The sequence below is a fragment of the Capricornis sumatraensis genome, chromosome 16, assembly GCF_032405125.1.
Source record: "Capricornis sumatraensis isolate serow.1 chromosome 16, serow.2, whole genome shotgun sequence".
NCBI classification, from domain to species: Eukaryota; Metazoa; Chordata; class Mammalia; order Artiodactyla; family Bovidae; genus Capricornis; species Capricornis sumatraensis.
The window spans coordinates 55,451,060-55,475,493 of record NC_091084.1 but is presented as its reverse complement, the minus strand read 5'-3'; the positions used below and the strand labels follow the sequence as shown (position 1 = coordinate 55,475,493).

Sequence of the window (24,434 nt, the reverse complement as noted above, 5' to 3'; positions counted from 1 at the left end):
AAGAATAAGAAGTCTTGCTGGAGAAGGTGTCCAAGAGGCTGGCCTGCTTGGGAAGCTCCACCTCTGGGTTTCCCTGGGTGGGTTCTGTGAATACAAATAGCTACCATTTATTGAACCATTGCTATATTCCAGATGTTGTGGCAAGGGTTTTTAGTGATTATCATTTTAATTCTCAGAGCAACCTTGTGAGTTGAGAACTGGCACCCTCATTCATGAATGAAACTAAAGGTCAGAAACTTGCAGTAATGTGCCCATGGCCATGAGCTAAGACATGCAAAAGCCAGGATTTGAATCCTCTGGGATTTGATTTGACTCTGAGCCCTTAACTATCTTCACAAAACCACTATGAGGTAGCTATAATTTCCTCCAGGTGAGGAGACTACAGTCTGGGATGACTCAACTTGTCCAAGTGACACAGGTAGTAAATGTCTGAGCAAAAGCAGGAACATCTGACTCCAAAATTTTTCTGCCTCCCAGATAGAAGAAGAGCAAAGGCCAGGGGTCAGGAACATGGCAGAAAGCCACTGCATGTCAGGCCCTACCCTTTCCCAGGATAGTATCTGGCTGTTTCCCACCCACCCCAACCTTCCCACTGAGGCCCCTTTTGAGAATTTTCTTCTCACTTCAGCTCTTCCTGTGTAGCCCCCTGGGCTGAACAGGGACTTGGTAGTTGTTGGGACGTTCTAAGACATCCCTCTCTGCAAAGGGTCCCCCGGAAAAAGAACAGCTAAGGTACCATCAGCCTGCAGTTTCCTGACTCCACATATGAGCAAAGCCTGTGCATAAGACTGGCAAGTGCTTAGGTCAGAAGCCAGCCAAAGGGGTTCAAATCCAGGCCATAGAGTTTGGCCAATAACAGGAGCTCCTTTAAATATATATTCTGGAACAGACATTTCACTAGGGGTTTCCTCCGTATTTTTAAATTGAATCTCCCTCCTTCCCCCATGTTTAACCCTTATTTCACAAAAGAGGAGCCTGAGGCTCCCAGTCCGGAGGCAACCAGAGTAAAGACTGCAAGTCATAAGGAGCCTGGAACTTGAACCCACCTAGGCCCCAGATTCTGTGGTTGCCTAGGAGCTGAAGAGGGAGGAGCTGGCAGATCAGAGGGAGGGGAAAGAGAAGGCGAGCTCCCAGCAGCGCTCGCTGACGACAGCAGGTGATTTTTTTTTTTTTTTTTTTTTTCCTGCAGCGCTCTTTCTCTCAGCATCTTTCCTGGATTTTTCCCCCCTCTGCTGAACGGCAGAAAAGGGTGGGGCCGCTTCCCTGCAGCAGAGACGGCAGCGGCGGCGACGGCAGCGGCTGCAGCATCCTCGGGAGAGGCGGCGGCGGCAGCAGTGCTCGATCTCCTCGAATGGTGATCTCCTCCGAGCCCTGCTAGGTGGCTAGCTGAGACTGGACGCCGGCGGGGAGAAGAGAGAGCTTTGTCCGCGACCCTGCGACCGCACTGCCCGGCCCTTCCTCTGCGCCATGGCTTAAGCCTGCAGCCACCTCGCCTCGCGTCGCCTCGCTTGGCCGGGGTCTGCGCGCCGCCGCAGCCGAAGGGAGGGGCGCGTCCCAGACGCCCTCGCCCGGCGACACGGGTCGCCGTGTCTCCCGCTGCGGTGCCCGCAGCAGAACGCGCTCCCGAGACCTGTGCGGCGGCTCCAGGAGGCGTTTATAGCAAGGTATCGAAGGACTTTACCGACTTTTATCTCAGTGTTAGCTCTGCCAGCCCGACATTCCCGGGTGCTCTCTGAGACAGGAGGGCGCGGTAGCTCAGGACACCAAGGAAAACAAGGTGGGAACCAGACTGGCCGGTCGAGGGGACTGAGGAAGATTAGGGACTTGCTTTAGAATCCAGCAAGAAGGAGGGCGAGTTCTGCAGCGAGCACCATGGCGTGGCCGTGCATCACGCGCGCCTGCTGCATCGCCCGCTTCTGGAACCAGCTGGACAAGGCGGATATCGCCGTGCCGCTGGTTTTCACCAAGTACTCGGAGGCCACCGAGCACCCGGGTGCCCCGCCGTCGCACCAGCAGCCGGCGCCCGCGCCCCCCTCGGCGCGCACGGTCGCCATAGAAACACAGCCGGCCCAGGGCGACGGGGATGCGGTTGCCCGGGCAACAGGACCGGCGCCGGGGCCTAGCGGAGAAAGAGAGGCTGGGGCCTCCTCTGGCCGGAGCGGACCCGGCCCAACCTCTGGCTCCGGCTCCACCTCCAGCGCAGGTCCCGCGGACTCGGTGATGCGGCAGGACTACCGCGCCTGGAAGGTGCAGCGGCCCGAGCCGAGCTGCCGGCCGCGCAGCGAATACCAGCCTTCGGACGCGCCCTTTGAGCGCGAGACCCAGTACCAGAAGGACTTCCGCGCCTGGCCGCTGCCGCGCCGCGGGGACCACCCGTGGATCCCCAAGCCCGTGCAGATCGCCACTTCTTCCCAGGCGGCAGCGCCTGCGCTCCGTGCCCCCCAGCGCCGACCGCAGAGCCAGGAGCGCTGGCCTGTGCCGGCCGCCGAGGCCTCGGAGCAGGAGGCGGCCCCTGGAGGAGCAGGTGTCCTTGCGGCTGGAAAAGCGTCCGGCGCAGATGAGCGTGACACACGCAAGAAACCTGGGCCCGCCTGGATGGTGCGGCGCGCCGAGGTGTCGCAGAGCCAGGAGCGCTGGGTAGTGCAGGCCGCTGAAGCCCCGGAGCAGGAGGCGGCTCCTAGCGGAGCAGGCGTCCTTGCGGCCGGAAAAGCGTCCGGTGCAGATGAGCGCGACACTCGCAAGAAACCCGGGCCCTCCTGGATGGTGCGGCGCGCCGAGGTGCCTCAGAGCCAGGAGCACTGGCTGGGGCAGGCTGCTGAAGCCCCGGAGCAGGAGGCGGCTCCTAGCGGAACAGGTGTCCTTGCGGCCGGAAAAGCGTCCGGTGCAGATGAGCGCGACACTCGCAAGAAACCCGGGCCCGCCTGGATGGTGCGGCGCGCCGAGGTGTCGCAGAGCCAGGAGCGCTGGCTGGTGCAGGCCGCCGAGGCCCCGGAGCAGGAGGCGGTTTCTGGCGGAGCAGCTGTCCTTGCGGCTGGAAAAGCGTCCGGTGCAGATGAGCGCGACACTCGCAAGAAGCCCGGGCCGGCCTGGATGGTGCGGCGCGCCGAGGCGCTGGGGCAGGAGCAGACGCCGCTGCCCGCAGCCCAGGACCAGGTCCAGGCCACTGGCCCCGAGGCGGGCAGAGGGCGTGCGGTGGCCGACGCGCTCAACAGGCAAATCCGCGAGGAGGTGGCGAGTGCAGTGAGCAGCTCCTACAGGTGAGACGCGGTCCACAGCTCAGGCCTCGGGGCTGGTCATCCTTACCCTCTTCCATAGATTCTCCGCATCGCAGGCATCCCTGGCCTCCACCTCCCATTCCAGAACACACCCCCTCCTTCCCCCAACTCCTGGCCAACTGCTCTTAGACTCTTTTGTGAAAGCTTGCTACTAACCACTTCAGCCATCTTTTCCCCATCCCTGCCCCACCCCAAGTCCCTGCCTGCCCAACAGAAACCGTTGCAGTCTCTTCACAGGCTTTGCGTCCATTCTGCCCCACCCAAGCCACCGGCTTCATTAGCCTGGGTGCTGCCCTTTGCTGGCTCAGCTGACGCCAGAGTCTTGGTGCCTTCCTGCAGGGCAGATCCTCCCCTAAACAGAGTGATCTCTACCCCTTCCCCACCTCCCTAGCCTGGTTCACCCAGCCCTTCCTTCTTCCCTTCTCCATCTCAGTCCTTGGCAGACACCCAAGCACCACACCCTTTTCAAGATTCCCTGCCAGCCAGACGCTTATAGAGCACCCTCCTTCTCCAGTCCCCTAGGTTTTGAAGGCAGATTGCTTATGCTTCTATTTGTGACACATTGGGCAAGTTTCTTAACCCTTCTTGGCCTCGGGTTCTTATCTGTAAGATGTGATGGATAACAGATTCTTCTCTTAGATTGTCTGCTCATGTACTGATTTAATATTAAATACGCAACTAATTTTTGAGCACCTATTGTATGCTGAACACTGTGCTAGACATTCTGAAGATTAAATGAGATGATTCAGAAGAATTATGCCTGGCACATGGTAGGTAATTAGTCCATCTTGGTTCCTTTCTGACCTTCTCATTATTTTGATTTCTATGTCCAAGACACTTCCAGCCTTCTCCCTTATTCCTTTCTTATTCATCAGATGTGGTCCTCATCCTGTGACCATCAAGAACCCCCTCTTCAGCACATTCAAATTCCCTTTAAATGAACGCCTTCAAACCCGAGCATATTCATTCACTCTCTTTCTTTCTAGAATTCGCCCTCTGCTGCAGCCTCAGCCCTTCCAGGCTGCTTTCTCACCGTTTCTCCCTTTAATATATATTTCTGAAGGCTTAGCTTTCAGTCCTGCCCGTATGCTTCTAACCAAAACAATTAGCTAACAGATTACTGTTGACTCTGAATACGTGGCATTGGGCTTGGGGTTTCTGGGGAAGTCGATGTTCCTGATGAGTGATTGAGCTAGAAGTGTGCAAAATGTGACTTATGGGGTCCTTCATGAATGCCACAGCCAGCGGCCTCCTTCCTGCAGAAGGGTGTGGATAGGAAGACTGCAGAGTTAGTGTCTTTTGCCAGGACCTTATATGTGGCCTCATCACACTGATGTCCCTCTCCAGTAAATATGACAGACAATCCCTCTTATGCTGAGGAGAGAACAGCATTGATAGACAAGGTCTTTTGTTAAGACTCCTCCCAGGTTTTGCCTCTGGAAAGCATTTCACAGTTAAAAGGGGCAGCTTATCAATTGGCCCCTAGTCCTTCCTCTTGAATTCTATCTCCCACCTGGCATTTCTTTCTTTGTTTACCAGTATCATGATCATACTGGTCACCCAGGAGTACACCACTTCCTTTTAAAGCTCTTGGTCAGGGAAGGACACAGATCTTTTCCCTTGGCTCTAGCTAAGAGAAAGTGGAATGTTCACAAAATCTTTATGCTGTTACCAAGAAGGCTCTAAAAGAAAAGAAAGGAAACGAATAAGCAAGGGGACTACAAAAGCAAAGTCAAGATACAGTTTTGTGACTCTGTCACGGCTTTCTTCTATAAGGCAAGAACCCTAAGGCTGGCCTAACATCAGTTTTCTGGACTGACCTCTTCATCATCATACTCCCAATCTACCACCCTGAGGCAGGTGGAAACTTACCACCTACCAGACAGAACCAACCTCTTCTCACCTCAATACTGGAGTAGGAAACAGAAACCCACTCCTGTACTCTTGCCTGGAAAGTTCCATGGACAGAGGAGCCTGGCAGGCTACAATCCATGGGATCGCAAAGAGTGGGACACGACTGAGCAACTGAGCATGAACACCTCAGTATAGTCAGTACCAATCAAGGGAGATCCAGACTCTCAAATTTCATTTGACGATCCTACTCAGTTTATGTTTCCAGGTTGGTAGGACTTGCTTTGTCCATCAGCGATTGGCCAGACAGTCAGGGTATAAACCACCCTTCATAGGATAGTGGGGGGAGGCTCAAGAGGAAAGGGATATTTGTATACTTACCGCTGATTCATGTTGTTGTACAGAAGAAGCCAACTCAACATTGTAAAGCAATTATCCTCCAATTAAACATAAATTTTTTCTAAAAAACCACCCTTCAGACAAATCACTCCAAATATTTTGGGATGTACCTTTGTTCTGTATAGCCTCTTGCTCCTAGACAATACCTTAACTGTGCAGTAAGCTGGCGTACTGCTAGTTAGAATTACATACATCCTGCAAGTGACTGGACTGAATAGGGGAACTATACTCTTGCAGCTGTTAAGAATGATTTTTCATAGCTATCAGAATTTCATCAACCTGTCCAGAAAAATCTCTGCATACCTTAAAAAATTTTTTTTTCTAATTTGAATCTTCTGTAAAATTTAATTATGCATATGACTTTGGGGTCAGTAGTTCCATTTTGCTGTGTAATCAGAAGGGTTTGAAAGCATTAAGAGAATAAGCGTTGCTAAGAGACATCAATTTCTCTAATGGACAATTTAAGTGCATGATAAATTTGATGTGAAATTTAATATTATTTTTGTTCCAGAAGAAAAATTAATAATAGGGAAATGCACTTTGGGTAAAAGCAGATATGAAGAAATAAGATAATTAATTAAATGTACAATAAAGAAAAAAATGCCTGGAAATTATAGGCTTATCTGTAAACTTGATTTTTTTCCCTCTTTATTCTCTCACATCCTTTTCCTTGCTAGGATTTTGAGTATCTCTTGAATTTAAGTATGCTGTGTGTCTTACATCACCTTAGAAGCCAAACTGGGCTCCATTTTACCAATAATTTGATTGACAAATCCATTTCTTCTGTCACTCGACATAAATAATGGTAGTTTATACCATGGTGACTGGTTCATCTTATGGACTTTACAAATGACATCAGTCATATAGCATCAGTGTGAGTAGTTTGCCTAACTAGAGAAAGGATACACAATCCATCAGCTTAATATATTGGTATGTAATATAAAATATATATTCACCCAGAGTCATATATTAATACATGCTATTTGGTTTTCCCCTGCAGTATACAATCAGTAGTTAACATCAAATGTCCTTTGATGCTATGGTTTTGAGAAATCGTCCCTGTTTGACAGTTCTAATTCATAGCTTATCCAGACTAGCCAGGTATTTTTGCATTCAAATGGTATCTGAGGTATCTTTAGAATTATTTGTAATCATGAAATTGATTTTCACTACATTCATATTACATAAATGATATTATAAAAATTAAGAAACATGTCTTTATTTTCATTTTAATGTTAAGGATGATCTCACTGGGCAGCTATCTGTGACTTTAGACCTAGCATTCTCAATCAGAAAATAGATAAGTCATAGGAGGGGATTAAAATTCCTCTCTCAGCCAACCCCATTGTTCCATCCATTAGTTAAGAGTGATAGATGGGGTAGCAGGTGCTCCCCACAGAAATGTTAATAAGCAACTTTTCCTGGAAGAAATCAGCTGGAGCACCAGGAGGTAGAATTAATAAACCAGAGGCAAAATAGTACTTGAAAAATGAGAGGGGTAACAAGGAAATCAGAAAGAAGAGTCTTTACTATCCCTACAGTTTTCCATAAATGTTAGAGAAAGGTCCATCTGACATGGCTATGCTATTCAGAACTGCCCTGGGCTTCCCAGGTGGCTCATTGGTAAAGAATCCGCCTGCAATTCAGGAGATGAAGGTTCCATCCCTGGGTCGGGAAGATCCCCTGCAGAAGAACACAGCAACCCACTCCAGTATTCTTGCCTGGGAAATCCCAGGGACAGAGGAGCCTGGAGGGCTACAGTCCATGGGGTCGTAAGAGAGTTGGACGCAACTGAGCGACTAAGCAGCAACGACACAGAACTGCCCTATACCTACAGGCAACTGCCTATTTCTCCAGTATCTTCCTGACTGAATCCCAGCAACTCTTCAAGGCCAGTCTCAGATACTAGCTTTCAACAATGCCCTCCAGGTCCTGCCACAAGGGACTATTTTTTCTCTCATTGCCTTTTCCTATTCTGTGCACTTCTCATTGTCTGCTTGATTGGAGGCTACTTTTGTCTCTATCTGCCTCCCCTACCAGACAGGAACACTTAAAGAGAAGGGCTATATTTTGTTCATCTCTGTATCTCTCACAGCTTAACATTGTGCCTAACTACCATATAGGTTTGTTGACTCTAGTGAACTTTTTAGAGTTTGGTGAAGAATTTATTCACTTATATATTGATTCATTTCACTCTGTTTCATTTAGCTGAATTAATTTTGGAAAATGACCACCAAGTCCCTGCTATGTATCAGACAGGAGTCTCAGGACACCAAAAGGTGATAACCCTTATGTAAAGAAATTGTGTTTTCCTTAGTCAAAATAAAGTGGGATTCCTACTTGGTTAGCACTAGAAGAAATGTTCAAGTGGGGAAGAGCAGCAAACCTTACAGACCTGATTCTAGGTGTACCTTCAGCAGGACAGCTGTGGCCCTCGATCTGAGCTCTACAATGGAGTCATTAAGGTGAAGTCACTCAGTCGTGTCCGACTCTTTGCAACCCCACGGACTGTAGCCTACCAGGCTCTTCCATCCATGGGATTTTCCAGGCAAGAGTACTGGAGTGGGTTGCCATTTCCTTCTCCAGAGGATCTTCCCGACCCAGGAATCGAACCCAGGTCTCCCACATTGTGGGCAGATGCTTTACCATCTGAGCCACCAGTCACCGGTGAACTATAAACGTGCTGTTGCAAGGTCTTCCCTGGCAGTCCAGCGGTTAAGACTCCGTGCTTCCACTGTAGGGGAAGCAGGGTGAAGGTTCGATCCCTGGTCGGCAACTAAGGTGCCTCATCCCCTGCAGCACAGCCAAAAAAAAAAAAAAAAAAATGCTGTTACATAACTGCCTTGCCAGATATTCTGATTTAATGGGTCTGTGCATGTGAGTCTTTTAAAACTGCCCCCAGATAATTCTCATGTGCAATTCAGGTTATACCCTCTTCCCTTAAGGCAAAGTTTCTCAAAATTTCGTTCACAAGAGAATCATCTGGAGAGCTTCCTAAAATGCAGATTCCTGGCCTTATCCTCAGACATGCTGATTCAGCAGGTTTAAAAATGGAGCCTAAGAATCTATATTTTAACCAGCACTCTAGGTAATTTTTAAAATATTTACTTATTTGGCTGTGTGGGGTCTTAGCTGCAGCATGCAGGATCTTCATTGCAGTGCACAGGCATGTAGGATTTTAATTCTCTGCCCAGGCATCGAACCCACGTCTCCTACATTCCAAGGTGGATTCTTAACCATTGGATCACCAGGGAAGTCCTGCACTCTAGGTAAATTTGATGCAAGTGAACTTCAGGCTTTACTTGGGAAAACACTGCTTGGGAAGATTTTCTGTCTTTAAGGTACTGTATTTTCCCATACACAAATATGGTATTTTTGCCATTTATTTGTCTTTTTGTCCTTCACTTACATTTTGTAATTTTCTCTGCAAAAGTCACACATGTACACACATACGGCTTCCCTGTTGGCTCAATAGTAAAGAATCCGCTTGCCAAGCAGTAAACTCAGATTTGATCCCTGGATCAGGAAGATCCCCTAGAGAAGGAAATGGCAACCCACTCCAGTATTCTTGCCTGGGAAATCCCATGGACAGAGGAGCCTGGCAGGCTACAGTCCATGGGGTCACAAAAAAGTCGAACACGACTTAGCAACTAGACAACATATACACATACAAAATAGTTTTTAAGTAATAACATATTTATGCATGGAATGTAGTAGGAATCTAATTTTCCTTTTCCCATATGGAAAGTCATTTATTTCAATACACTTTTTAAAAGTTCGTTTCTGCATTAATATCCCCACTGATATCTCTTTATCACATAGGTTGCATGTGCTTGAGTATTTCTGAGATCTCTGTTCTATTCCATTCATCTGAGCTAATACCATACTATCATTTTTTTCTGAGCTATTTAAAATTAGCTTTCTTGCTTTCAACATATATCTTATTACATTTTCTAATTTGTTGTTGCTCATATGTATTAATTTTTATATGTTTATATTATATTCAGCAACTTTTTATCACTAATTTTGTTTTCAGATTCTCTTGGGCCATCTGTGGAGATAATGTATACTTTTAGTAAATGTCAATTTATCATCTTCATTCTGATATTCGTGCATTTTTGTGTGTATGTATATTGCTACATTGGTGGGGATATCCAGTATAATTCTGATGGTAGGTGATAGCGGGCATCTTTGTCTGAGACAAATGGAAATGCTCCTAAAGTTTTTTCGTTAAGTATGAGGTTTGCTCTGTGTCTTTAGGAGACAGCATCGTATCAGGCTAAGAAACTTGCCTTTATACTAATTTCTAGGGGTTTTAAAAACTATGGATTTGTATTGAATTTTATTAAATGATTTTTGGGGCCATCAACTGAGAAAATTATATGGTTTTCACTTTTAGTCTGTTTATAGATTTTTCTGATGTTGAGCCATGTTTTCATTCCTAGGATAAATCTTACTTAGATAAAAATGTATTTTGTGATGCTGAATTCTTTATCTACTTTTTATTTGAAATGTTTGCACATGTATTCATAGGTAAAATTATTCTAAAACTTTTTTCTTTTTTATATCACTCTGGTGCAATATTGGGATCATGGTTATAGCTATACAATTAGATAGGCAGATTTTCTCCTTTTCAGTTATTGGAACAATGCTTATAACAAGTGTTCCCCCTTAAATAGCTGATAAGAATCGCCTGTAAAGCTCTCTGTAATCACGTCTTTTTTAGTGAATAGACTATTTTTTTTACTACCAATTTGATTTATTCAGCTTTTGTATTTCTTCTTGAGCCAATTTTAGTAATTTATATTTTTCAAGGTAATGTGATCACTTTCTTTATAATTTGTAAATTTATTGACCTGAGTCCTCAGCATTGTCTTATGGATTTTATATTCAACTCGACTTATCTGCAGTTAAATCCTCTTTCACACTTAATATTAATTGGTGCCTTCTCTCTTTTTTCATAATTGTTTTATTAAGGTTTGTTTACTTTTTTTCAGGGTCACATTTTGGTTTTGTAAATCATCTCCCTTTTTAGTAAGCTTTCCTCTTATTTTTACTATTTCTTTACTTTTTATGCTGTGAGAGGTCATACTAGGAACAGTTTTATATCCCTGGCTAAGGAGTTTGGATTTTCTTTTTTAAAGAAATGAGTCGCTGAAAGAATCTAGGCTCAGGAACTACATGATAGTTGAATATGATTTAAAGTTTATAAATGTCCCACTGGCTGGTGACCTGGGGAGGTGAGAGAAAGGGTGGCAAGTAAGAGGCTATTGGAATAATCCAGAGAGAATGATAAAGCCTGGACTGTGGCTTTGGGATCTGAAATTTAAAGCATAGTACATATAGTTACTGAAAAACAGGTCTCAGTGATCAGTTGAGATGCAAGGAAGAGGATAAATTCAAAATAAATTTTTCTGGTTTGCATTTTTCTGGTAACAGTCCTAGTCACTGGAACAGACTTTTCCTTCTATGATGAATGTAGAGAACAAAAAGTCAGGAGTGGAAGTTGAGCTTATTTTTAGTATCTAGAATTTGAATTGTCTATGAGATATCTGACAAGAAGTTTCAAGGGGCAGCTGAATAAATGGATCTGAAGTGTAGTGCGAGTTCAGGGCTGTGATTTGAAACATCCTGTGGAAATGATTAAAGACATGGAAGGAGGTGAAATCAACCCTAGAGACGAAGTAGAGAGAATTAGCCATCAGAGAATGGAGCCCTGAGGGATACATTCATTGAGGGTACTGACAGCAGAAGGAATAACCATGAAAAAGACAACCCATTGATCAGAAGGGAGGGAAGAGAAGTAGGAGAGAAATTAACCATGGAAACCACATTGGGCCCCTATCTCAGAAAAACCTTATGCCACCCTGGAAAATTTTACTGAGGATTTACTGTGTGCAAAGCATTTTTCTGGATCAGTGGTTGACCTTGCATAGTTAGATATAATGTTACTGAGACTAACCCACAAAGATGAGAGGAGAGGAGATAAGATACACACACTAATAGTTGGTTGCTCTCCTAGGGGGGAAAAAAAAAAGGCATCTAATGCATCTGTGAGCTTTCAAAAAAGCAGTCAAGGCAGTGACCGTTCTAAATCTATAATCACAAAGAACCACTCGGTGTCCCAGATATAAAACTCAAATAATCCAAGTGTCCACTAAAGCTAGAGAGAGCCATCTCTGTGATCAATGCAGCTTTGGTTTTCAGATTGTCAGCTGTAGACACATAGACAAGTGAGCTGCTAATTCTCTGCCAAATGAAGAAAACTGAAAATGGACCTTGACCAGCAAACTAAAAATTCTCTTGATGTTCACTAAAAGTGCTCATTTTCACCATTAGAAATAATAGTAATAGTTAATCAAGTGCCTCCCATGTGCCTGGCAGGCTGCTAGAAACTTTGGATGCATTTTCTGCTGTAATCTATGTAGCAGCTCTGCAGAAATGGTTCTGTTACTTCCCTGTTAGAGCTCAGGACCCACAAGTCCTCTTGTGTATCTTTAAGTGATACAACTTGAAGGCACAGACTTTGTCCAACACTTTGTCTACACACAGTATGTCTACTGCGCAGTCATATTAACTTGTATTGTCTCAAATCCTCTTCAGTCCAGTGAATATTTATTAGTGTCTTCTCTATATCTGGGTAATTCCTAGGAAGACAAAGTAGGCCTTGCTCTTGGAAGGCTTATGTTTGTTAGGCAGATACAGGTGTGCTGAAAAGTTATCAGCCCCCTAACAAAAGTCTATGGAGGGTTTGGTGGGGCACAGAGGAGACAGGGTTAAATCTACTTGATTTGAGGGTTATCAGGAAAGGGTTCAGTAGAGAAGCGACTGGTAAGCCGAATCTTCAGATGACTAGGCATTCAACGGGAAAGGGATCCATCTGAGTAAAAGTACAGAAGAGAAATTGTCAGCCAGTAGAGCTTAGAGGTCTCATTGGATGAGAATAGAATGGTGAGAAATAGACCAGGTAGGCAAGCTGGACCAGCTCCTTTGTCCTATGAGCAAATGAAGAAGCAGGACTGGGTTTTGGACATTAGCAAAGGTGACTTTGGTAGCAGTGGGAAGGATGGATTGGAGGGAATTAGACCAGGAGCATGGAGTCCAGAAAGGAAGCTGGAGTCTAGGTAAGAGATGAAGAAGACCTCCAGCCAGGAAAGGCTGTAAACAAGCACTGACGGTACAGAAAAACCCGAGACAATGGCTAAGTGAAAGTCGACAGAAAGTTAAAGGGAAGAGTCTGGGATGTTTCCTTTGGATGCCTTGGATGTCTGGGGAAACAGTCGTGTACTCAGCTAGATAGCATAGTTTTGGATAAGTCAAATTTGAGATGTCTTTGGAAGGATTGCATGGAGGTATTCAATAGAAAACGAAAATGGAAACCCACACTCCTGGAAAGGGGTGTAAACTGCTACAGTCACCTTATAAAACTCTTTAGCATTATCTATTCAAATCAAACATATGTTTGCTCTATGACCCAGCAATTGCACAGTATGTACCTGACAGAAATAAGTGCAGAAGACTTGTACAAGAATGTGTATAGCAGCTTTTTAAATAATAGCTAAAAAGTAAAACTAACCCAAATGTCCATCCAGAATAGCATAGATACTTTGTGGTGTATTTATACAATGGATTATCACCTGGCAGGATGAGATAGGTAGACAGAATCATGGTCCCCTTCCGCCACCCCAAAATGTCTGCATCCTGATTCCTGGAACCTGTGAATATGTTACCCAAACATAACATAGTCCTTACAGCAAAAGGGACTTTGCAAATGTCATTAAGACTCTTGAGGTGGAATGAGTATCCTGGATTATCCAGACAAGCCCACTGTAATCACAGGGATTCTTATAAGCAAAAGAAATCTCACACCAGAACTTGTCACTGTAATCACAGTACACGGTGATGCAGTGTGATAAAGATTGGCTGGCCATTGTTAGCTTTGAAGGCAGAAAAGGGACATGCATCAAAGAATGTGCAGCCTCGCAGAAGCTGGGAAAGGCAAGGAAGTGGAATCTTGCTAGAGCCTTCAGAAGGAAACCATGCTTCTGCTGACAGCATGATTCTAGCCAGTGAGACCCACTTCTGACTTTTAACTACAGAACTATAAGATAATACATCCATGTGGCTTTAAGCCATTCAGTTTGCGGTAATTTGTTACAGCAGGATTAGGAAATTAATACACAGGGTTTCTCAGTCTCAGCACTACTGACGTTCTGGTCTAGCTGCTCCGTTGTTGTGGGGAGCTGTCCTGTGCACTGTAGGACGTTCGGCATATCTCTGGCAACTCCTTACCTTGCACATCTCTCTTTCTACTCCTTACTAGTAACATTCCACACCACGTTACTCAGCTCTGAGTTGTGCAGTCAAAAACCTTTCTAGACATTGCCAAAAGCCCTCTGTGTATGCCAGAATTGATTTTGGTGGAAAGCCGCTTGAAAAGAAAATTACCGCAATACTCAATAATATGGATAGATCTCAAAGACATAATGATGAGTGAAAGAAACCAGATAGAAGTGTACTTACTGAATGATTCCATTTGTATAAAATTACAAAGCAGGCAAAGGTAACTGAAGATGATGGGTGCCAGAACAGTGACAGTCTCTGGGGGTGGGGTCGATAATTGGCCGAGATGTTGGAAATGCTCTACGTCTTGCTCTGGGTGGTGGTTGTGTGGGTCCATACACGTGAACTAGGGTTTCTCTGGTGGCTCAGTGGTAACGAATCCACCTGCTACTGCAGGAGATGAGGGTTTGATCCCTGGGTCGGGAAGATCCCCTGAAGAAGGAAATGGCACCCCACTCCAGTGATCTTGACTGGGAAATTTCATGGACAGAGGAGCCTGGTAGGCAAGAGTTCATGGAGTCGCAAAAGAGATACTGAGCGACTAAACAACAACAACAACATGCATCCGAACCATTAAGATTTATGGACTTTCTTTATTTGCTTGTTATACCTCAATAAAAATAAGAAACAAATTATAAACTAAGTTTATGGAAATACAAATTTGATGCTCAGGAGAAAAGGCATAACAGAAAAGAACTATCTGGATATCAAGCTGTCAGTGAGGATCAAGCATGTGGGGGTCAGAGTGGGTAGGAAGAAAGGGGGTGAGAAGAAGAACGTGCTGCAGCCAGAGCCCAGCAACCCTGACATCTCAGCGATGAGCAGAAGAGTCGGCCAAGGGAGGAGCGTACATATCTGTGTCGTTCTCTTCTGAGACTGAGAGCATGGGCCCGCCATAGTCCTACAAAAGCTTACCCACACATTTATAGCATCGTAGTGTTCTTGTGCATCCTTCTGATCCCATCCCAGTCCATTGTCAGTGTGTATTTCTTTTCAAACTGAATGAAGAGGCTTTGTAGGAATGAGCCTGATATAATTCTTTCAGTGAGAAAATAGGGTCCAAGCCCCAAACCACAAAACCCATCCTGAGTGCCTTTCACTGTGTTGTTGCCTGTGGTCACTGTCTATTTCCTGCAATGACTTCAAAATGCTGGCCCATGTTGTGGAGTATCTTAGAGTGGCCCTTAAGAATTGTTCCTCATTAAACCATAGTAGTGGGAGAAAAACAGTCAGTGGCAGAAAGCCAAAAAAGCAGATTGTTCAAGACATAACTGAGTCTCAACCTCATTTACTGAGCACACAATGCCCTACTGATTTAACATACCTTTTAGTTTAGACTTTATCATGACCTTTTAAGGTAAATCTTTCTCTCTTAAAAGATGAAGGATAGACTCAAGGCCGTCTAGGGGCTGAGGTCACTGACCGCCAGTCAGTAGCTGAGCTGGTTCAGGAGCCTCGCTCTCCTCATTCCAGCCTCCAGCTATATCTTTCTTGTGCAGCCTAAGCAGCCCTCTGCCTTGTTCCCACAGTTCGATACGCCATTCCTGGGAGGGCAGCTGTCTGTCCCCCAGTTTCCACTCTCTTAAGCCCATACTCTCTTCCTTCACCATCTTCTGCAGTGGCAGAAGGACGAGTGGTTTCACCCCTCCTTGTCCTGGGCTCCCCATGGATGCTCTTCCCTTCCAGGGCGGGTCTCAGCAGCTTAGCCTCTGGTCAAGGCTTCCCAGGCTCTGATGTATCTGGAGCAGTCATCACTTTTTCCCTCTGCTCCCTTCGCACACCTGATGCTTTTTCCTGCAGATTCTCAGTACTGGTTGAACATGAAAATCTGAGAAACCCCAGGGAGTGATATAGCCAGATCACCGGCTGAGCTGATGCTTGACAAGCTCCACACATAAACCGCTGCTGGATTTTGCTCACAATTTTCCGTCCCACCCACCTTCCATCTTCTTTCTAAATCCTTCTATCCTTCAGGGCTTTTAGTTCATGGTGAAAGAGGCTTATATTATAAAAGCAGGGAATTAGGTTGGATTTATTTGATCATAATATCATCATTAAAATAATATAGTGGGCTTAATGTCATTTTTATTCCAAGTTCAATGCAGCATCTTAAGAACATGCAAGGGCTGGGGCTATGGGCTATGAGGATTCAAGGTGCAAAGCACATGGAAATGGATGCCCACCGCCCCCACCCCTCTCCCCTCCACCGCCCCGTACAGGAGCTTGCTGTTTTATGTGGAAGGCAACATGCATGCAGGGATCTAAAGTACCAGGCAGGGCCTGCTGAGGTTTAATCAGGATCTGAGTTCTCAAGGGCTGCAGTTAGGGCTGCTTAATTCTGTTGGAAGATTCATGGAGGGATGATTGTATGAGTCCTGGGTGATGTCCTGGAGCCCTGTAAAGCAGCAATCCCCACCCTTTTTGGCACCAGGGACCAGCGTCATGGAAGATAATTTTTCTACAGACCAGGGAGCAGGGATGGTTTGAGGATGATTCAAGCTCATTACATTTATTGTGCACTTTATTTCTAATCTAACACTACTGCTGATCTGACAGGAGGTACCATGTGGCCCAGGACCTTGGGATCCCTGCTGTAAAGGATTTGGTGACCAGTAAAACTAGGATTTGTATCATCTCTCTCTAACTAAAAATCGATGACCCTGAGAAACCCTTTATATTTCTCGTCAATAAAGTGAAGTGAAAGTGTAAGTCACTCAGTCATGTTCGACTATTTGCGACTCCATGGACTATAGCCCTCCAGCCTTTCTGTCCATAGAGCTCTCCAGGCAAGAATACTGGAGTGGGTAGCTATTCCCTTATCCAGGGAATCTTCCAGACCCAGGGATCGAACCCAGGTCTCTTGCATTGCGCGTAGATTCTTTACCATCTGAGCTACCAGGGAAACCATCAATAAAATGGAGATTAATTTTGCAGTAGTGACCTCACAGAGTCATGATGAAGGTGAAGGGAGATAATGCTTTTATGAATGTATGCCCATCAGTAACTGCTGCCCATTTTTGTTGTCACCATTGAGAGGATGAAACAGAGCAGGTTACCAATAAGACTTTCATCAGTTCATTTATTTAACATCTACCACATCTGGTATCAGGCACTATGCTCGAACCTGGGGATATAGAAATAAATTGCACAGAATCTGTCCTACAAGGGTTCCCGGTCTGAAATGAAACATAACAAGAAAATTATAGTAATGATAGTAAGTGCAATAATAGAAATAAGGAGAAGGCAAAACCACAAACACAGGACACTAATGAAACCGATTGCATGGACCACAGCCTTGTCTAACTCAATGAATCTATGAGCCACGCCATGTAGAGCCACCCAAGATGGACAGGTCATAGTGCAGAGCTCTGACAAAACATGGCCCACTAGAGAAGGGAATGGCAAGCCGCTTCAGTATTCTTGCCTTAAGAACCCCGTGGACAGTGTGAAAAGGCAAAAAGACAGGACACTGAAAGATGAACTCCTCAGGTCGGCAGGTGCCCAGTGTGCTACTGGAGAAAAGTGGAGAAGTAAGAACTGACTCATTGGGAAAGACCCTGATGCTAGGAAAGATTGAAGGCAAGAGGAGAAGGGGAAGACAGAGGATGAGATGGTTGGACGGCATCACCGACTCAATGGACATAGGTTTGAGTAAACTCTGGGCATTGGTCATGGACAGGGAGGCCTGGCGTGCTACAGTCCATGGGGTCGCAAAGAGTCAGACATGACTGAACTGATCCGAACTGAGGGGAAAGGGGGATCTGACTCAGTCTGAATTAGGGACCACTTCCTGAGCAAGTGGACCTGTGCAGTGTGTTAAGAGCAGAGTTAGTTCCACCAGGAAAGCAAAAAATAGGAACTAAGTAGTCCTCCCTAGAGGTTTTTCCCAATGAGATAAGAACAAAGAAGGCCTTTTAAGACTATAATACTTAATAGGAATTCCACCTCCTCCCAGATCTAGCTTTATTTGGAGATTTGCGTTCAAATCCTGCTTACCATTTATTAACTGTGTGTCTTTGGTCAAGTTACTTAACCTATCGTCTCTGATTTTGTTTCCCAGTTGGTGAAATAGAACCAAGAATACCTATCTTGCAAGGTTTTCAAATGACTTAATGTTTCATGAAATCTGTGACTCTCTCACCTGTCATATTTACCATTGCCCTCCCAGAACTAAGCTTAGTGCGTGGTTTTTGCTGCTGCTGCTGCTAAGTCGCTTCAGTTGTGTCCAACTCTGTGCGACCCCATAGACGGCAGCCCACCAGGCTCACCCATCCCTGGGATTCTCCAGGCAAGAACACTGGAGTGGGTTGCCATTTCCTTCTTTAATGCATGAAAGTGAAAAGTGAAAGTGCAGTCACTCAGTCGTGTCCAACTCTCAGCGACCCCATGGACTGCAGCCTACCAGGCTCCTCCATGGGATTTTCCAGGTAAGAGTACTGGAGTGGGGTGCCATTGCCTTCTCCGATGCTAAATAGATTTTAATTGAACAAATGCATGAATGATGTATGTTTGGCACTTAGCACAGTGCTTAGCCCATAGAAAGCACTAAATAAAGGGCAACTCTCCTCCTCATCACTCTCAGTAGGTTTGAGAACCACTTGGCTAATATAAAGAGGTAGTTTTGCCCTTCTGTGTGCACACATTCTGAATTTCTGGGAACAGATCCATGAAATACTCAGATAAAAGATTTTCCGTGTTTGTAGTCTGATATGAAGAATCAAGGAAGACCTCAGGATGGAGGGTATCACCTAAGCTGAACTTTGAAGGCTCAGTCCGATTTCGGTAGAAACACACTATCAGGTGGGCAGAGAGGTGACACACTGCAGGCAGAAGGGACAGCGGGAGAAGTGACAGCAGGAACAGGTGTAGCAAGGAGTGTATTTGGGGAACCGCAGCTATTCAGATATGACAGATGTCCAGGTGTGAGGGATGACACGGCAGGTGGCAAGTCTGAAAAGCTCTTGACCAGTGATAGGCATCTGTTCTGTAGAGGGAAAAATAGTAAATATTTTAGACTTTGCTAGCCCTTATATACGGAGAAGGCAATGGCACCCCACTCCAGTACTCTTGCCTGGAAAATCCGATGGACGGAGGAGCCTGGTAGGCTGCAGTCCATGGGGTCGCTGAGAGTTGGACACAACTCAGTGACTTCACTTTGACTTTTCACTTTCATGCATTGGAGAAGGAAATGGCAACCCACTCCAGTGTTCTTGTCTGGAGAATCCCAGGGACGGCGGAGCCTGGTGGGCTGCCGTTTATGGGGTCTCACAGAGTCAGACACGACTAAAGCAACTTAGCAGCAGCAGCAGCAGCCCTTATATAACCAGAAATAATAAATTTCCAAAAAGTTTCATTGATGAAATTCAAAGTATAATGATAATAGGTCTACTAATGAGAAGACTGGATTCTTTAGGGGGATAACATTTGCTGAAAATGGATCCAAAATTAGTGTTCTTTTTCTTTATATTGATTGCAAACATGTATCTTCAGAAACCATTCCCAGCTCCTGGCCAAACAAAAGCAGCTTGAGGGCTGGATTTGATTCATGGGTCATGGTTTGCCAATCTCTGATCTATATCACTTAGGACAGAACACTGTGCTACCAAGGTTCAGACTCTGAATTTAAGTAGCGAATCACCTCCTGAACAGAGTGCCTGAGAATACTTGGTTTGACCATGCCTGATTTAGCACATCGTCTCTTCTTCCCAAGTGACATAGTCCCTCTCTTGTTTCCTTACAACTGAAAAGCAACAGGGCACTGATGTATGTGAGAGTCTCTTTGTCTTCATAGATAATGGGTAACCAGCCCATCTCTCATAGCAACAAGGATACAAGGTACAGGAGTCGCCACTGTGAAATATATCAGTCTCTGGCTGCTATGATCATCTGTTTGGAGTTCCCCAGGAGTGGAACGTGTGCTTGTTTTTTGTTTTAAACAGACAAGGAAAAAGTGGTGTTAAAAAGTGCATTGAGACTTAACCCACTTGCCTAGGACTCACCACCTAGGTAAAGTATGGAAGAAATCTCTCATAAGAGTTTTATCTGACTCCTCAAAGAAGCCCCTGATCCAGCATCTCTCCAGAGTTAGCCTAAGACTGGCTGAAGACTTGGAGACTTGGTGATTCTAGCTGCTAAGTATCTAATCTAATACCATTCTCTGGGGAGCCTTTGTAGCACATCCTAGTAGTCCTACCTCAAACAACATTTGTATGAAGGTGATATTTTAAAAGCGCTACCTTAATCTCTATCTAGATGGAGGAATTTTGGTAGAGAGTATTACTTTATGAATGAGTAGATTCAATTCATTTATTCAATTTAATTCAATTCCTATTTATCAAGTACTTCCTATGTATAAGACACTGAGCTTGCCTCTGGGGAAATGATTGTGAGGTTCCCCAGTTCAGAACATCCTAATTTACTCATTGTCTGTTCCTACTTCAATAACAGGGAGATAGATGAGGAGGAAGAAGATGGTGATGATGATGATGGAAAAGGAGAAAAAGCAAAAGATCGTGCCTTGGCAGAAGCATGAATGCTTTTAACCAGAAAGGTGTTTTGGACTGGGGGCAAAAGGAGGGAGGCGAGCTCTGAGGAAACTAGTGAGGAATATAAGGGAAATTAATAGTCACTGAGAAGGCAATGGCAACCCGCTCCAGTACTCTTGCCTGGAAAATCCCATGGATGGAGGAACCTGGGTGGCTGCAGTCCATGGGGTCGCACAGAGTCGGACACGACTAAAGTGACTTAGCAGCAGTAGCAATAGTCACTGATACTGATCTGGTGGCCACAGTGCAGTAGATCAACCAATTGTCTTGGCATCAGATAAAACTCAGTTCAAATTCCAGACTTCCTGTTTACCATTTATGTAACCTTGGTGTCGTTATTTCAAGTCTAAGAACTTCAATTTCCTCCTCCAGAAAATGGGCAATATTATATATCATAGGTTGTGTGGATGTGGATGTGTTCTGTAAACCATTAGGTCTTGCAATTGTAGAATATTAATACTCAGAAAGAGCATGGAATCCAAATGCACAGAAGCCTAGAGGCCAGGAGTGCAGTCACTCAGGGATTCGGCTCTGCACTTGAGTCGCTGGACTAGTGCTATGAGCAAGACAGGTGCGATTCACCATGGGTAAGCAGTACAACAATAGATAACGGTGTTAAACATGCATTCCGCTAACTAATATTAAACACAGCTGTGAGGAATTCTAGGCAGAGGAAGTACAAGGCACTAACAGAGCACTTAATGAGAGCTTACAGGCCTCACCTAGACCAGGAGTTGGAGCTGCCAGCTGAGGAAGCAGCATTTGAGCTGAGCCTGGAAGGATGAAGGTGAGCCTTGATGACTGCCTCCTGGGTGACCCTGAACAAGCCTCTCCTCCACTGACTTCATTCTCCTCACCTGTCACTAGAGGGCTGGCCCAGCTCCCCTCGTCCCCCAAAGTCCTTCCCAGTGCTGAAGGACCAAACTCAAAGACCTCCGGGCATGATGCCAAAGCACCCTTGTCCTTGGCTTGCAGTAGACAACCCCGTGTAGAGGAGAGAGCATGACCGTGATGGGAAAACTCCGTGACATTGAAGAGGGAGCTTGTGGCCCGGGATTTGGTTTCATCCATTTGATACTGCTCTCATTCCCTTCTAAATAGCTGATGCCATCTTGTCTGAGAAATCTTCAAAGCACTTTTAATTTTTTTTCTTTTTTAGAACTTTAAAAAATACTCCACAAAGAATAGTATAACACCCATATTGCTGCTACCCAGAATTGTAAGAATTATTTTATTATATTTACTTTTATTCATTTTTGCATTAAAACATCTTTTAGCCCACCTGGTCCAGACCCATTCTGCCCCTCCCTCCGACACCCAGGAGGTCACCACCATCAGCCTTGGTGTGCACACCTCTTTATTCATAAACTATGTAAGACATTGCTTAATGTGTGTGTGTGTTTTCTTAAATGAACTCCAATGCTATGTATCATTTCGTGACTTTTTTTCACTCAACATTATATATCTTGAAAGAAATACAAATATGTACATGTAAATATCCACTCATATACAGTGCCTTCTTCTTAACGGCTGTATAATCTGCCAGCAAATGAATATATCACATATTAGTATTTATCTTTATTTACATTTTGGTTTTCCTGAACTTTAATTATCACAAATAATGCTGCAATGAATCTTCTTGTATTTGTCTCTCTGTGAATATATTTAAGAGCTAAGTATGAAATGATTGGATCTTGGGTTATATGAACTTTACTAAATATTGGAAATTTGCTGAATAATTTTTATTTCAACTAATAGTGTATAAAAGTATCCCTTTTTCTTCTAATGTCAGAATTTAAAGTTTAAATTTTTGCCAGTTTCATAGTATGGAAATGGTATGTTGTTTAATTCACATTTCCCTAATTTTCAGTGAAATTAAGATGCTTTTTGTGTGTTTATTGGCAATGTGCATTACTCTCCTGTGGATTGTATATTCATTGTGGCTATTGTATTATGAGGAGGTTATCTTTTTTTCTGTTCATCTACATTGATTCTGATTATTAATCCTTTTTTTTTCCTGTGGCTTGTCTTTTACGTTTATTTATAGTGTCTTTGTCACACAGAAAATTTTTGTTTTAATGTATTTACTGTGTTTATTCCTTGCCTTTATGGTTTATGTTTTTACTCCTAATTGAAGAAATACTTCACTATCCCAAAGAGAGGGACAGATTATTTTATGTTTTCTCCTGACAATTTCAAGGTTTATTTTTACACATTGAGGGCTGTGATATTTACACCAGGAATTAGTTTTCCTGTTTAGTGTGAGATAGGGACACGTTTTCATGTTCTTCTCTGTAGAAGACCAGTGACCCAAATCCACTTGTTTGAAGGGTCATTTTCTCCCCAATTTAAAAAGTTCCCTCTATCTCATAGCAAGTTGCCTCATGGACTTATATTTTTGCTTAAGGCTTATTGTTTCCCTGAGTTTGAAGATGCATTGCTTCTTCAGTTCCATGAATTTCTTGACCTGTGTCTCTGAATAATGCTTCTCTCCATTTTCTCTGTTCTCTTCCCTGGAACTTACATACACTGTTTCTTCTCATATATGCTCTTTGTCTTTGAAAATTCTTCATATTTTCATATATCTTATCTCTTTGTGCCTAATTCTGGATAATGTCCTCAATATGTCACTAATTTTAACGCATATGATTTTACTTCATTCCCTGAGTTTTTTGTTTCTATAGTATTTCACTTCTAAAAGTTCTATTTGATTTTCTCAAATATGCTGTTCTTTTTTTCATGTCTTACTATGATTTTTTTTTCCTTGTGTCTTTCAACATTTATTAAATAGTCTCTTTCAGGTCTTAATGTTATTTCAGGTTCTTAGGATACTAATCATTATGGCAAGCCATTTCTTACATGGTTTTAAAGTTTTTATTGTGGGTTGTAAAAGTGGCCCCCTAGAGCACTTATGCACAATTAGGGATTCCACCCCCACACTTAGGGTATTGATGGACTGTGACACCCCTACCTGGACCCTTAGCAGAAAGGGACTTCCTTGTTACTACTCTAGGTCAGCGACACCCTTACACAGCAGGGGCGCCTTTGTGGCCCTGTTCCATGCAGGGGTTTCAGTTTCCACTGCCTAGACTCCAGAGGCCGGGTCTCCCTACCATCAGAGCCAGTACTGGGATCCAAAGTCCCCCCTTGGCCTTAGTGGAGTCACTTCTCAGGCTTACTGCTCTGATGTGGAGGTGCCTTTGTTTTTGGCATCTGAGGTTTCTGATTTATTTCTTTTGGGCTCATCTCTCAATGTGGTGGCTCAGACGGTAAAGCGTCTGTCTACAATGCGGGAGACCCAGGTTTGAGCCCTGGGTTGGGAAGATCCCCTGGAGAAGTGGCAATCCACTCCAGTACTATTGCCTGGAAAATCCCATGGACAGAGGAGCCTGGTAGGCTACAGTCTATGGGGTCGCAAAGAGTCGGACATGACTGACCAACTTCACTTCACTCAATGTAAAAAGATTTTTATTATATTTTATTGTAATTTATCCTGATTTCTATGTGTTTTAACGGGGAGAGCTTAGCTTACTCAACCAAATTTCCATTCTTGGATTTTTCTATGTAAAGATCATATTATTTGCTATTAATGACAATATTTTCTCTGCCTTTATAACTTCCCTCCCTCTAATTTATTCAGTTTTGTCTTAATTCACTGTCTTGGAATACCAGTACAACATTGCAAAGCTTCTCCATAGACTAGTATAGCAGAGAAGGAGGCAGAATATAGTGGCTCATTTTGGTATCTAGTAAACCTGGATGGAATTCAAGCTCTGTGACTTAATACTTCTGGTTTTGTGCAGATTGTTTACTTATTTAAACCTGGCTTTCTCATTTATAAACTGGGATAATAGTATTTACCTTGAAGAATTATTCTTAGAATTAAATTAGTTACTATGGGTAAACCACTTGGATTAGTCCCCGACCTATAATTCAATACAAGTATCATAAATATTAATTATCAGCATTAATGTTGGGTTGGCCAAAAAGTTCATTCAGGTTTTTCTATAATACTGCACAG

The 24,434-nt window shown here is 44.3% G+C and overlaps 1 protein-coding gene across 1 annotated transcript in view; it reads left to right on the top strand.

Annotated features, from left to right (window-relative positions):
• The first annotated feature begins 1,872 nt into the window (after positions 1-1,872).
• Positions 1,873-24,434, top strand: part of MAP6 (microtubule associated protein 6) — a 79,963-nt gene continuing 57,401 nt past the window's right edge. Inside the window, exons 1-2 of the mRNA XM_068989400.1 lie at positions 1,873-2,613; positions 3,109-3,257. Coding sequence (XP_068845501.1) covers positions 1,873-2,613; positions 3,109-3,257 — 890 coding nt within the window. The remainder of the gene's footprint in view (positions 2,614-3,108; positions 3,258-24,434) is intronic.